Here is a 13,072-nt window from a genome sequence, read left to right on the forward strand (position 1 = left end):
TTTGAGGTGTAAGTGGGCAATGGTGTTGTAATATTTTTTACCAAAGTTGATACAGAGAGTATGAGTTTAAAAAGGTTTCTCATTATTCATAAACTCTGAAGTGCACCACCAGATTTACCTCACAAAGTCATCACCAGCCCAAAGCACCAGGGGGTCCTAAACAACCTAATGTTAAATCTTTGTTCTGATCATCAGCACATAGTGTCTGTAAATCGTAAATGTTTTATGCAGCAACAAACACCAAAGTAGCCATTAGTGTTTAAAGGAAGAATCTAATGATGATAGTATTAAAATGAATAGTCAAAGATAGTTTTCTTGATTATTTCTCTATATACGGTCAACAAAAGAAGATGATCTTTAGCTGAATTGTGTTTGTTATTCTTGTTATTGGCTTTTTTGTCACTAACACTTGTTGGCTAATTGTTATTAGTCTTAGTGTTTTTTTATATTGAAAACCTGAGTTCTGTGAAGCAAGTCAAACATGATTTCTAATGCATTTAATCAAATCCTAAAAACAAAACAAAATGTTTCTTTTTTGCATCATCTGCATCAACATATCCTTCTAACACTTCATCCCACTCTCTCCATCTAGGTTTAATCCACAGACTGCAGCGAAAGTTGGCCCCTCATGGAGTCAAGCTCTCCATCCCCGGGCTACAAGGGGAAGCAGACAGCCCTGTTCCCAGCCCTGAGCCCTCTCAGCCCGGCCTGGTGCGGCTGCTGGCCCTGCTCTGCAGCCTGGAGCTGAACGGGAATCTTCACTCTGAGCTGGAGCAGACGGTAGAGAAGGAGCGGACGTGTCTGCTGCAGGACAGCCTGCTGCAGGGCCTGCTCGACCACCCCGCCCTCAGACACTGCCTGGACACCACCATGGAGAACAGCATGCCTGGCAAGATCAAAGTCCTGGAGGTAAGACTGAGAACTACATAAAAACCGGAAAACAATCAGATAAATTTCATCCAGATGCAGATACATTCAGTCTTCAACCCTCTTCACCTCTCTGATCCCTGCCAGGCTTTCTCCAACGACGGCCAGCTCTTCTCTCGCGTGGTGCCCCTCCTCAACATCCAGCCCATGCTGCATGTGGACTACACTGCCACGGCGACCAACCTGGATCTTCTGACTCCCCACCAAGCCACCCTGGAGGAACTGGGAGTCACTCAAGCTCAGTGGGATCCCCTGACGGGCCCGGCTCCTAGTGGAGCAGACCTAGTGGTGTGTAACCACGCCTGGGGCCCTCTAAGGATGGACGCCAGACTGCTGGTGGAGAATCTGTCTTCTGGAGCCAAGCAAGGAGGGTTTGTTCTCCTCCACACCCTACTGAAGGGAGAGACTCTTGGGGAAACAGTTGCCTTCCTCTCCAGCACCGCTCAGAGCAGCAGCCAGCAGGGACTCCTCACACAGGTCAGTGGCCTGTTCTAATCATTTCATGATCGTTCACCCTTCTAATCCCTCTTAATCCTCTCTGTGCATCTCATAGACACCTCAGAGATGGACCATCTCAGAATAAAAATAGTTCCTCTGTTTGATAGAAGCATCATTTTGTCAGTCTGTGTAGATTTTCACACCCCTGAAGCTGAAAGCTTAAAGAAATTATTTCTTATTTTCAGTGAAGTTGATCAGTAACAGCTGATGTTTAACTGATATTGTCTCCCTCTTCTCGATAGGCGGAGTGGGAGAAGGTGTTCTCTGACGCCTCCCTCAGCCTGGTGGCTGTCAGGAAGTCTTTTTACGGCTCGGTCCTCTTTCTTTGTCGCTGTCGGTCCCCGGGCAAAGAGCCTGTTTTCCTTCCTGTGGACAGCAGCGACTACAAGTGGGTGGACACACTCAAGGTGGGTTCCATATCCTTCTGTGTGTGTCTGGCTTTTGAAATGTCCAACAGTGTCAGAACTAGTCGGTCAGAACTGTGAGTAACTGTAGATATGTCTGGCAGGCGACGATGGCGGAGACATCAGACTCTCCACTGTGGTTGACTGCCTCTCAGGCCAACTGTGGCATTGTGGGAATGGTCAACTGTCTACGGCAGGAACCAGGCGGCAACAGAATACGGTAGGACACATCCTCTACAACACATACTCCTGTACTGGTGTTGTCACGGCACCAGAATCTTGGCCTACAATATACTGTAATTGTAATGTGAAAAAATGAATCTAATACCAAATTGTAATGTGAAGTAGTGCAGTTAAGTTAACTTTGCCTCCTACAATGAGCAGTGTAGTTACTTACTAGCACCTGCTGTTTTTTGTAGACATTTATCCTTTATATTATCCCTGCATTGGTCAAAGTCATGGTCCCTTTTTTAATGACATTTCCCGGTCTTCTCCTTCCTCGCCACCAGCTGTGCGTTTGTGTCTAATCTAAACGAGTCTTCAGAAGCACCGAGCCTCCAGCCGACCCATAAGTCCATGCAGTCAGCGCTGGAGGGGGATCTGGTTATGAACGTGTTCAGAGATGGACGTTGGGGCGTCTTCAGACACCAGCTCATCACCCGCGGTACCAAAATATTTGATTTGATTTTTTCCAGTTTTGCTCAGTCTGCTCTGCTGCAGAGTCTGACCCTCATTTCACTACTTTGCTTACTGTACATTGTACCTTTGCATGTGACAAATAAAACTTTGAATTGCTGTTTATGGCAGCATCACTTATACCTCAAATAACACTAGTGTCACTGATTTTAGGAAGCACATGTATTGGGAACCATGAAACTGAAACTATAATTAACCAACAGAAAACTCTTAATTATTTAATATATTATAACTTAATTTATCCTGGTCAGTTTAACATGTTTAACTTGTTTTCCTTTCAGAATGATTGATGTGCCCGTGGCCTTCACTTCCTCTGACGCACTTGTGTGTGTTTCTGTTTTGTTCCAGATCTGAATGAAGAGTTGACAGAGCGAGCCTACGTCAATGTGTTGACTCGAGGTGACCTGTCCTCTCTGCGATGGATCGCCTCCCCGCCCTCCCACTCTGTGACCAGCAACCCCAACGTGCAGCAGTGTCGCGTCTACTACAGCTCGCTCAACTTCAGAGACATAATGCTCGCCACCGGCAAACTGCCACCGGACGCTATTCCAGGTGTGTGTAAGAGCCCGTTGTTATAGCAGAGAACACAGAAATAGAAAAACAATCGCTTAACTCCTCCTGTTCGTTGTGAATGGTGCAGGGGACCTAGCTCTGCAGCAGTGCATGTTGGGTATGGAGTTTTCCGGTCGTGACCCCAGCGGTCGACGTGTGATGGGGCTGCTACCTGCTCAAGGCCTGGCAACAAGTGTGAACGCTGACAAACGCTTCCTGTGGGACGTTCCCTCCAGCTGGTCAGTGTCATAGTTTATAATATGCTGTGTGTGTGTGTGTGTGTGTGTGTGTGTGCTGTTTTAGGGTTGGGGTAAGGGTTTCAGTTCAGTCAGCATGACTCCGTGCTTCCATCTCTTCCTTGCATCTTATCTCAGCTGGAGTCATGAGGATGCAGGAACAACAAATTATTCATGACACACAGCATCTCAAATGTCACATATCAGCAACAGTTCAACAGTAAAACACCTTTTAATGCATCTTGTATAAGGAACTGGTGTGACAGCATGGCATGCATTTAGAAGATAAACTGTAGTTATAATAGTGCATATGGGTGCTGCTGCTGTTTAAACATCCAACAACAGAACTGTCATTAGATTATTGTTGAAAGCTGGAGTGTATGTTGAGGATCATGATGCAAACAAGGTTCTCTGTTCTCTGTCCTCTCAAGGTCTCTGGATGGGGAATTACCTTATACTCTAAAATGGTAAATTACACTCCTAATGTGTGTGTGTGTGTGTGTGTGTGCAGGACACTGGAGCAGGCTGCATCGGTGCCCGTGGTCTACGCTACAGCGTACTACTCTCTGGTGGTGCGGGGCAGGCTGCGCAACGGAGAGTCTGTTCTCATACACTCGGGGTCGGGGGGTGTCGGCCAGGCCGCCATCGCCATAGCACTCAGCAAGAAGTGCAAAGTCTTCACTACAGTCGGTCAGTGCTTAACACTCACTCACACTAGCAGAGACATAGTGACAGAATATTAGCTCCGATATGATCAATCATTCTCTGTTGTTATTTGTTTTACACGATAAAAATATATTATATATATATATATATATATATATATATATATATATATACATACACACACACACATATTATACAGCCCATGTCTTCCACTTCAAAAAAATTGCACCAAACTCAAGCACTTTTTTCATTAAATAAAATCATAAGATATTAATTATAAGTATGATAAAGTGTAATAATTGTGAGACCTGGTGTATTATGAGTTAATAAGTCATAATTCTAATAGTGGAATGTTGAACCCTGTTTGTGTGTGGGATCACAGGCTCCTCAGAGAAGCGGGCCTACCTGCAGGAGAGGTTCCCTCAGCTCTCAGCAAAATCCTTCGCCAACTCCAGAGACACCACGTTCGAACAGCACATCCTGCTCCACACACAGGGCAAAGGTCAGTCAACATGCAATACATACACTCAGTGTAGTGTTGTATTGTGTTATTTTTTTATTCCAAGTTGATGTTTCCTGAAAAAACTAAAGGATTTGAGGCTCCAGAAATAAACATATTTTGGAAAGTAGTGAAATTACATTACAAAAAATAAGAGCTGATGATCAAAAGTCTAGTTTAGTTTAATTGACATTTCCACAGTACACAGATTAGCATACAAGATACAGCATACATAAATACATGCAAGACAGCTTTGCAGTTTTTTTGAGCTTACTAAGAAGCAAGCAATTACACTTTGAGATCACAGCACCGCTGCAGTGGGGCGACTTTTTGAGCATGTGCTGTGTTGTGTGTGTTTCAGGTGTGGACGTGGTGCTGAACTCTCTGGCTGAGGAGAAGCTGCAGGCCAGTATCCGCTGCCTCGCCCGACACGGACGATTCCTGGAGATCGGCAAATACGACCTGTCCAACAACTCTCCACTGGGTCAGTGATGACACACTCACAGTAACAGTCACTCCATTCATTTCAAAATAGATTTAAAGTAAGTAACTACATGTTCATTTAAACATGTGAAGAATAAGAATTGGTCAAACTATAAATATATTCCGCCTGTATCTCCAGATGCCAATTAGCTGCCTGAGATAGACAGAGCAGGGAACAGTAGAAATATTTCTGCTACTTCAATTTCTAATCTGGTAAAAGAGTGATAATATTTACATGTTGTTGCCTTCCTTTCCATGAAGCTTCTCTACATCCATCACAGTTACTTTTGTGGTTCAGACTACAGACTGTAGAAATGTGCAGTGACACAGCTGACTCCAGATTTTCTCTGAATTCATGACTTGAATCGTCGACTTAACGTTGTTGTGATCTCTGCAGGCATGGCTCTTTTCCTGAAGAACGTGGCGTTCCACGGCATCCTGCTGGACGCTCTCTTCGAGGAGGGTAACCGCGAGTGGGAGGAAGTGTCCCTGCTGCTGAAGGAAGGCATTGTGGGAGGTGTAGTTAAGCCTCTGAAGACCACTGTGTTTGAGAGAGACCGGGTGGAGGAAGCATTCAGATACATGGCTCAGGGCAAGCACATTGGCAAGGTTCTCCTGCAGGTGAGTTTCACCTCTGACCTTCAGCCTTTCATATCATTGTGAGTTGTTCATAATGGAGCAACCTGTCATGATGTATTAGAAAGAACATAGATAAAAACAAAGTGAAATGAAAAGTGGATAAACCTGAAGGATCCAGATGTTTCAGGTGAAACGTTCTCTCACTGGTTCTTCTCTCTACAGGTCTGTCATGAGGAGAAAGGTGCAGCAGTCCAAGCAGCTTCCCCTGTTCCGGCTATCTGTCGCACCTTCTGTGTCCCCTCCCACTCTTACATCATCACAGGTGGCCTGGGGGGCTTCGGTCTGGAGCTCGCTCAGTGGCTGATGGAGAGAGGAGCCCACAAACTGGTGCTGACGTCCAGATCGGGCATCAGGAACGGTAATGCTGCTCAAACTGCCGCTTGTTGTTATCACCTGTACCGCGTGCTGCTGTAACTAGTGTTTACTCACAGTTCACTTTGTACCTGTTGCTAGGATACCAGGCGAAGCGAGTGCGTGAATGGCAGAGTCAAGACGTGGAGGTGCTCGTGTCAACCAGTGATGTCAGCACGCTGGAGGGAACGGAGCGACTCATCGCTGAGGCTGGAGCGCTGGGCCCAGTGGGTGGCGTCTTCCACCTCGCCATGGTAACGCACCGAGCTACCTCATCATCACTCCCCTTTAACTCAGCCTACTTTTCAGGTCACCAGTAGCATGTAACTCCGACATCATAAACTGTAGAAAATACTGTCTACTAAACTATGTACAATCTTTTTCTTGCCATCATGAAAGAAGATTAACTGTTGCCCAGCTGCTAGTTAGCTCATAGCTAAACTCTACTGATATGTTTTGCTTCATGTTGCAACTTTGATCAATTTATCGTTTTCTAATAGAAAGTGAAGTGAAAAATGGAAGGTTCCTCTGCACGAGTGAAAACTAAATGGTTAAAATGGTTAATAGTTAAGAGACAGATCCAGTATTCACCCAGATTGAAATACACATACAAAGCTAACTTTATATGGAAATAAGCCACTGGTCGGTCTGTCACCTGACTCAAATATCTCAGACACTGTTGGATGAATCGCCATGAAATTTTGTGTGTGACTCTAGTGCCACCATGAAGTTGACATTTTTTGGGCTTTAAGTAACATCTGGTTCAGACATTATAATGTTATATTACATTTTAATTTTTTATATTACTGTCATCATCGGGTTAAACTTGTGGTTGTCCAATATTTTGTCCTGTGACCAAACACCTGCAAATCTAATATTATTCCCATCAGCCTCGGCTGTTCTGTATATGGTAAACTAGTTAGCATTAGCATTGTGAGCATTGTTAGTAGACTGACATTAGCATCAAGACTCTTAGTCTTGTTTACATAAAATATGTATATAAACACAGTTTTTTATATTTATTACATAATTATTTCTTCATGCAGTTTGTTCACATTCATGATTTAAATCACATTTATAGAATGATTTGGTTTTTAGTTTATGACCTCCCTGTTAGGACTGATATCTGTGGTGTTACTGCTTCTCCTTTTAAATCCCCAGTGATCCCACGTTGATCTAAACTCATGAACATGTTGGATTTGTCATTCTCAGGTGTTGAAAGACGGCATGTTGGAGAATCTGACGCCTCAGCACTTCGTTGATGTTAACAAACCTAAATATGACGGCACCATGAACCTGGACAGGTAAGGAGCACGCTCAGTTATCCTTCTGTCGCTGCTGTTTGCTTCTCTCTGGATCTTGATGCACTCACCTCTGTTCCCTCCACAGGGTGACAAGAAAACTGTGTCCAGAGCTCAAGTACTTTGTGGCCTTCTCCTCGGTCAGCTGTGGGCGTGGCAACGCCGGCCAGAGTAACTACGGTTACGCCAACTCGTCCATGGAGCGCGTGTGCGAAAAGCGCCGCCACGACGGCCTGCCCGGACTGGCGGTGCAGTGGGGCGCCATTGGCGATGTGGGCGTGGTGCTGGAGACGATGGGTGGCAACGACACAGTGATCGGCGGCACCCTGCCACAGAGAATCGCCTCCTGCATGGAGGTGCTGGACCTCTTCCTGTGCCAGCGGCAGCCGGTGATGTCGAGCTTTGTGCTGGCGGAGAGGACGGTGGTGAAGAGCGAGGCAGGAAGTCAGAGGGACCTGGTGGATGCTGTGGCTCACATTCTGGGTAAGAACTGGGCTACACAATAGCTCCCACCAGGGGTGGACGATATAACAAATGTACTCAATGTTATATTTATTTTGCATCATTCTTTGTCTGACAGAAGAGAAACATGTTTTCTTATCTGCTTCTTTTTCTTTCTTTCCTCCCCCTCAGGTGTGCGGGACGTGAACAGCCTGAACGCAGACGCCTCATTGGCTGACCTGGGCCTGGACTCCTTGATGGGTGTGGAGGTTCGCCAGACTCTTGAGCGCGACTACGACATCGTCATGGCCATGAGGGAGATCCGCCAACTCACCATCAACAAGCTGCGAGAGCTGGCCAATAGCAAGCCAGGAGGATCGAATGGTATTATTAAGAGCTGAAGAATAACCGTGTTCTCTAAAAACCTGCAGCTGCACTTCAGACAGAAAGAATACAAACTTTGTCTCTGCTGCTTCCTCCCGTCCAGAATCTCACCACGCCACAGCGAAGAAGGACGGCGTCCGCGCTCTGTTGGACTCAGATCTGACCCAGCTGTTAGTCAACCCCAACGGCCCCACAGTGACGCCACTCAACAAGGTCCAGAGCCAGGAGAGGCCACTGTTCCTCATCCATCCCATCGAGGGTTCCATCGCCGCCTTTAAGACGCTCGCCTCCAAGCTCAGCGTGCCTTGCTACGGCCTGCAGTGCACGAAAGGTATTCAATACACAGGCATTTTTACAATGGACTGATTATACTGTGGCCAACCAGGCTCATCCGATTCTATCCCCCCCCCCCTCTCCCCAGCCGCTCCTCTGGACAGCATCCAGTCCCTGGCGGCGTACTATGTGACCTGCATCAGGCAGGTTCAGCCAGACGGGCCCTACCGAATCGCCGGCTACTCCTTCGGTGCCTGTGTGGCGTTTGAAATGTGCTCTCAGCTGCAGACCCAGGACCGGTCTGTGGAGTACCTCTTCCTGTTTGATGGATCACATTCCTACGTGGCGGCGTACACACAGGTGAGAGGAAACATACTCACTTATACACAACAGTCAGTGAAGACACAAGATTGATTTCTGTATTTCACACGTCATTGCATTAGATGGTTTTGAACAGCCTGACGTGTGTATGAACAATCTGATGCGTGCTTTTAATGATGTGGTTTGGGGACACACTTGAGGTTTAAAGTAATTAAAGGTTGATTATTAACGAGTGTTCGTGGTTTCCAGAGCTACAGAGCCAAGCTGACACCAGGGAAAGAGTCTGAGGCTGAAACTGAAGCCTTGTGTGCCTTCATCCAGCAGTTCACTGGCATCGAGTACAACAAGGTGAGTAGTCAGTGAAGCCTTAAACGCCTCTCGCTGCTTTATCAGTGCATCATGTGGCGTGTAAAACATCCCAAACTGAATATTATATAGACTGTCTATATAATTAGGTTTTAGCTGAAGTTATGAGTCTTGATGTCCAACAAGAATGGAGAAGGTGAACTTCCTTACGCCACACCTCAAGACAACGTGATGTCACCTCCACACATGAGATTAAGAGATTTGTTGATTGAGTGTCTCGACCGTGCAGAAGGAGTCTGTCTGAATCCTAATGAGCACTGAGATGATGATACAACAGTTGAATGCCCTCTGTGCTGCGTGTTTAATGTTTACTTTTTCAGCCACAACTAGAAGGTTCTGTGTGGGTGTGTTCTTCTTCTCTGGTGTTCTCTATCACTATATGTTGCTTCAACCGGTAAATTCCTCCACTGCTCTTCCTCTGCAGCTTCTGGAGACTCTGCTCCCGCTGTCCGACCTGGAGGCCCGCGTCAACGTGGCGGTGGACCTGATCACCTCCAGCCACAAGAACATCAGCCGAGACTCGCTGCACTTTGCTGCCACAACTTTCTACTACAAACTAAAGGCCGCCGACGGCTACGTGCCTGCGACAAAATACCACGGCAACGTGACGCTACTGCGCGCCAAAACCAGCAGCGAATACGAACAGAACCTGGGAGCTGACTACAAGCTCAGCGAGGTAACATATAAGTGCACTGGCACACATCTGCACAAGGTCAAAGGTCAAACCTCACAAAACACTTTTTTTTTTTTTGGCCTTGTCGGACTGCTCACAATGGTACAGCTGTTTGTGTTTGTTATGTTCATGTTTAATTCACAGTATTTAGTTTGTCACGTCCTTAATGTCTGTGTTACACTGTGTTATTATGTGTGTGTGGAAATGACACTAAAGCTGAGCTTGAACTTAAACTTGAACTTGCCGTCAGCTGGAGCGAAATGAGACTCGTGTTCATAGACCTCAGCTTCCAATACAATACCATACCAATCCCCACTAGACTGACATGACCACACATCTCCCTCCTGACTCCATGACTGAAACAAGCTCACTCCCCATGCTGCAGGATTTATCCATCAGTAGTACAGCTGCACCGTACTGGAAAAACAGCTTTTTCTGCGATTTATATTTCAATTTGAAAAACTACAGGAATGTTCTCCAGATGACTTGAACAGAATCATCCTTTCTGTAGATGAAATAATTCCATACAACTGACCCTTTTTCTCTTTGTTCATTTTCTGATTGTGGTTGATGATTAGCAGGGGGCGGGGCCTGGATAAACTGAGTAAGTTAAGTTGCATCAGAGAGACTGCTCTAATAGAAAATGACGGTGTCAGTTTTCCTTTTGTATCAAGCAGCAAAAAAATAGTAGCTGACATGTTTGAGTTCAGTCGAGTTGTCTTATTTGACATTTCTCGTCCTGCCATGTGACTATTGCACACGTTCATATTGCTATGACGATGCTGAAACGATTTACTGTGCGGCCCTATTCAGAAGGTGTGAAGCAAAGAGGGTAATATCCTCATCACCCCACTCCAGCTTATAGACTCAGGCAAAGGCCTCTGACACAGAGACTCAGATGGCCTCTCTCCAAACGCTTTTTTTCTGAGCAGCTACAGTTTCAAAAACACATGATCTGTCTATAAATATGAAAATATTACATAAACTCTCATTTTTTATACTCTGTTTTACTCTTTATTAGTATCAGTATTCCACACACAGCCTGTTGAAAATATGTGAGAAACTTAACCGTGAATCTCTCTCCACTTAAACACTGAGTAAGTTCTGTCTGTGTCCTTCAGGTATGTGACGGCAGGGTGTCGGTCCACGTCATCGAGGGAGACCACCGGACATTCCTGGAGGGAGAGGGGGTGGAGTCCATCAGCAGCATCATCCACAGCTCACTGGCTGAGCCGCGGGTCACGGCGAGGGAGGGCTAGATCTGCCCCGCCCCAGCCACGCCCTCCACCACCCTCACGCTAATTCAATAACATTCCCAAAGCAGGCCTCTTCCTCCAGTTAGTTCACAGCGTAGGTTTAACTTATAGAGTAAGTTGAACAGTATATAATACAGTCAGTCTCTGGACGTAGCATGTTTACATTGTGTGCCATTTTGCCCTAATATCCCATAAGCACCTTATTCCTTCTTACTGCACCTTCTCCAATCTCATTGGTTGAGTAGACTCTCTCTAACCTATCAGAGCTCCTGGCTGGTACCTTCCTACTGGGTAGATGAAACCTGCTGTCATGTAGTCATGTGATAAAACTGTGTATCATAATAAGAGTAACAGTGAGTGACCTCCACTGATCTGTACAACAGACAGGACATCATGAAAAGACTATGTTAAACTCTGACACACTCTCATGTCCTGATACTAATGAAGTGTAACTGTGCACGTTCGTGACCTCACCACTATCCCACTGTTAAACGCTCGTAAACTCGGTCGCTGTGTGAATCAGTCTCTGTGATGTTCTGCAGCTTCAATGCAACAAAAAAAAAAAAAATCCTGTTTTTCTGGCTTCGCCTTTCAGTATGTTGTTTTTGTGAGTTCAGAGCCAGAGGGCCATTAAAGTAACCTCTCCTCTACAATGTTACTACCTTTATCCCGCACATGAACATGTTGCAGGATTACTGTTGATGAAATAACACACTGACCACACTGAAACAAACAGGAAACAAGGATGTCTGATTAGAGTTTAGTGGTTGCAAACAAACGTCTGAGGTCGATGTTCTGTCAGAGAAAACCAGTGACAGTTCACAGTATTTTACCCATAGTCATGTACTGAATAGGTTTGTTACATAACCGTCTCCCTTAATTTTGCTTCTAGGTTGTAAATGACTAGTAAAGCACCTGTTGTATGTGGACATAACTGATCTGAACAGCAGAACCCTGAGCTGTCTCTGACTCCCGTGACCTCACCCGCTTTCATAACCCCAGCGAGCAGTCCAGTCCCACAAAGCAACAACAGCCAGCCCGACTCCTGAGGCCTCAGTCTGGTCAATGAAGGGTCCGGTGACTGGAGGCGAACGTGGTGATTGATTGCAATGAAAAGGAGAAGGAAGTGACAGTAAAAGCTCTTCTCTTGTATTGTAATATTGCCAGTATGTATTGTTACGACTAATAAAAGCATCTCACAAGTCATTTATGACTATTTGGTTTTTTTTCCCTTAATTTCACCATATTTAAAGTTTGTTTTTGACTTTCATGTAATGATAGTTACAAGTCAATTTAACTAAACATGGTAGACTGAAACAGGGAAAAGAGCTGAGTACATAGTGATAAGTAATATCTAGGTGTTTTATAATGAGGGATCTGTGTTTGTGTGTACTTTAGCAGCAACACTACTAGCTACAGTCACAAAGGGATATTCCAGAAATTACCACCTGATTTATCATCAGTCCTGTGTGACACAACCTCGAGCAGCTGCAGGTAAAATGCTGCTTTCACATTGAAGCACTTTCCTGTAGAACAAGTTCTTCTAATAAGACTTATTTACACACTTTTACTTATGTCAGATTGACATGTTTTTATTGTCTCCGCCCCAGCAACAGTCAGAGCTGGAGGCATTATGTTTTCAGGTTGTTCCTCCATCAGTCTCATTCTTGTGAACGCAACTTCTTCAGATTAGGCACAAACATTCATTTGGACTCAAGGATGAAGTGATTAGATGAGAGAGGTCAAAGATCAAGATCACTGTGACCTCACAAAACACATCTTTGCTCATAACTGACAAATTCATTCACTATGACACAATTTAAGTCAAATAAGGATAAAATTAAGTGATGATATTTTATATCCAAAAGGTCAAAGGTCGACCTCACTGTGACGTCATAATGTTCTGCAAAAACGCTTCTGGCCATTATTCACTGCTGTAACTCAGGAAGTCCCCTTCCTGAGTTACAGCAGTGATGGTGGAGGAAAGCAACCACAAGATGGTAATTCTAGTTTGTTTGTTTTGAGACATTTTATTGAGATTTTTTTCTTTTTTAACCAATAATAGGGTTTTTTTTTTCTTTTACAAATGTGCGCGAGATAAACAAA

The 13,072-nt window shown here is 45.1% G+C and overlaps 1 protein-coding gene across 1 annotated transcript in view; it reads left to right on the forward strand.

The window, feature by feature from the left end:
• fasn (fatty acid synthase) overlaps positions 1–12,172 on the forward strand; it is a 34,621-nt gene extending 22,449 nt beyond the window's left edge. The window contains exons 22-42 of the mRNA XM_023418865.2: positions 593–909; positions 1,015–1,404; positions 1,668–1,832; positions 1,934–2,049; positions 2,339–2,493; positions 2,874–3,077; positions 3,166–3,316; positions 3,825–4,003; positions 4,362–4,481; positions 4,840–4,962; positions 5,359–5,582; positions 5,763–5,958; positions 6,054–6,205; positions 7,164–7,255; positions 7,341–7,735; positions 7,886–8,077; positions 8,181–8,408; positions 8,499–8,710; positions 8,921–9,019; positions 9,462–9,713; positions 10,832–12,172. Coding sequence (XP_023274633.1) covers positions 593–909; positions 1,015–1,404; positions 1,668–1,832; positions 1,934–2,049; positions 2,339–2,493; positions 2,874–3,077; positions 3,166–3,316; positions 3,825–4,003; positions 4,362–4,481; positions 4,840–4,962; positions 5,359–5,582; positions 5,763–5,958; positions 6,054–6,205; positions 7,164–7,255; positions 7,341–7,735; positions 7,886–8,077; positions 8,181–8,408; positions 8,499–8,710; positions 8,921–9,019; positions 9,462–9,713; positions 10,832–10,969 — 4,100 coding nt within the window. The 3' untranslated portion in view covers positions 10,970–12,172. The remainder of the gene's footprint in view (positions 1–592; positions 910–1,014; positions 1,405–1,667; positions 1,833–1,933; positions 2,050–2,338; positions 2,494–2,873; positions 3,078–3,165; positions 3,317–3,824; positions 4,004–4,361; positions 4,482–4,839; positions 4,963–5,358; positions 5,583–5,762; positions 5,959–6,053; positions 6,206–7,163; positions 7,256–7,340; positions 7,736–7,885; positions 8,078–8,180; positions 8,409–8,498; positions 8,711–8,920; positions 9,020–9,461; positions 9,714–10,831) is intronic.
• The last annotated feature ends 900 nt before the right edge of the window (positions 12,173–13,072 follow it).

This window comes from Seriola lalandi, unplaced genomic scaffold (assembly GCF_002814215.2).
Source record: "Seriola lalandi dorsalis isolate HSWRI2012SDOR001 ecotype SW California unplaced genomic scaffold, Sedor1 jcf7180002054585, whole genome shotgun sequence".
Lineage (NCBI taxonomy): Eukaryota > Metazoa > Chordata > Actinopteri > Carangiformes > Carangidae > Seriola > Seriola lalandi.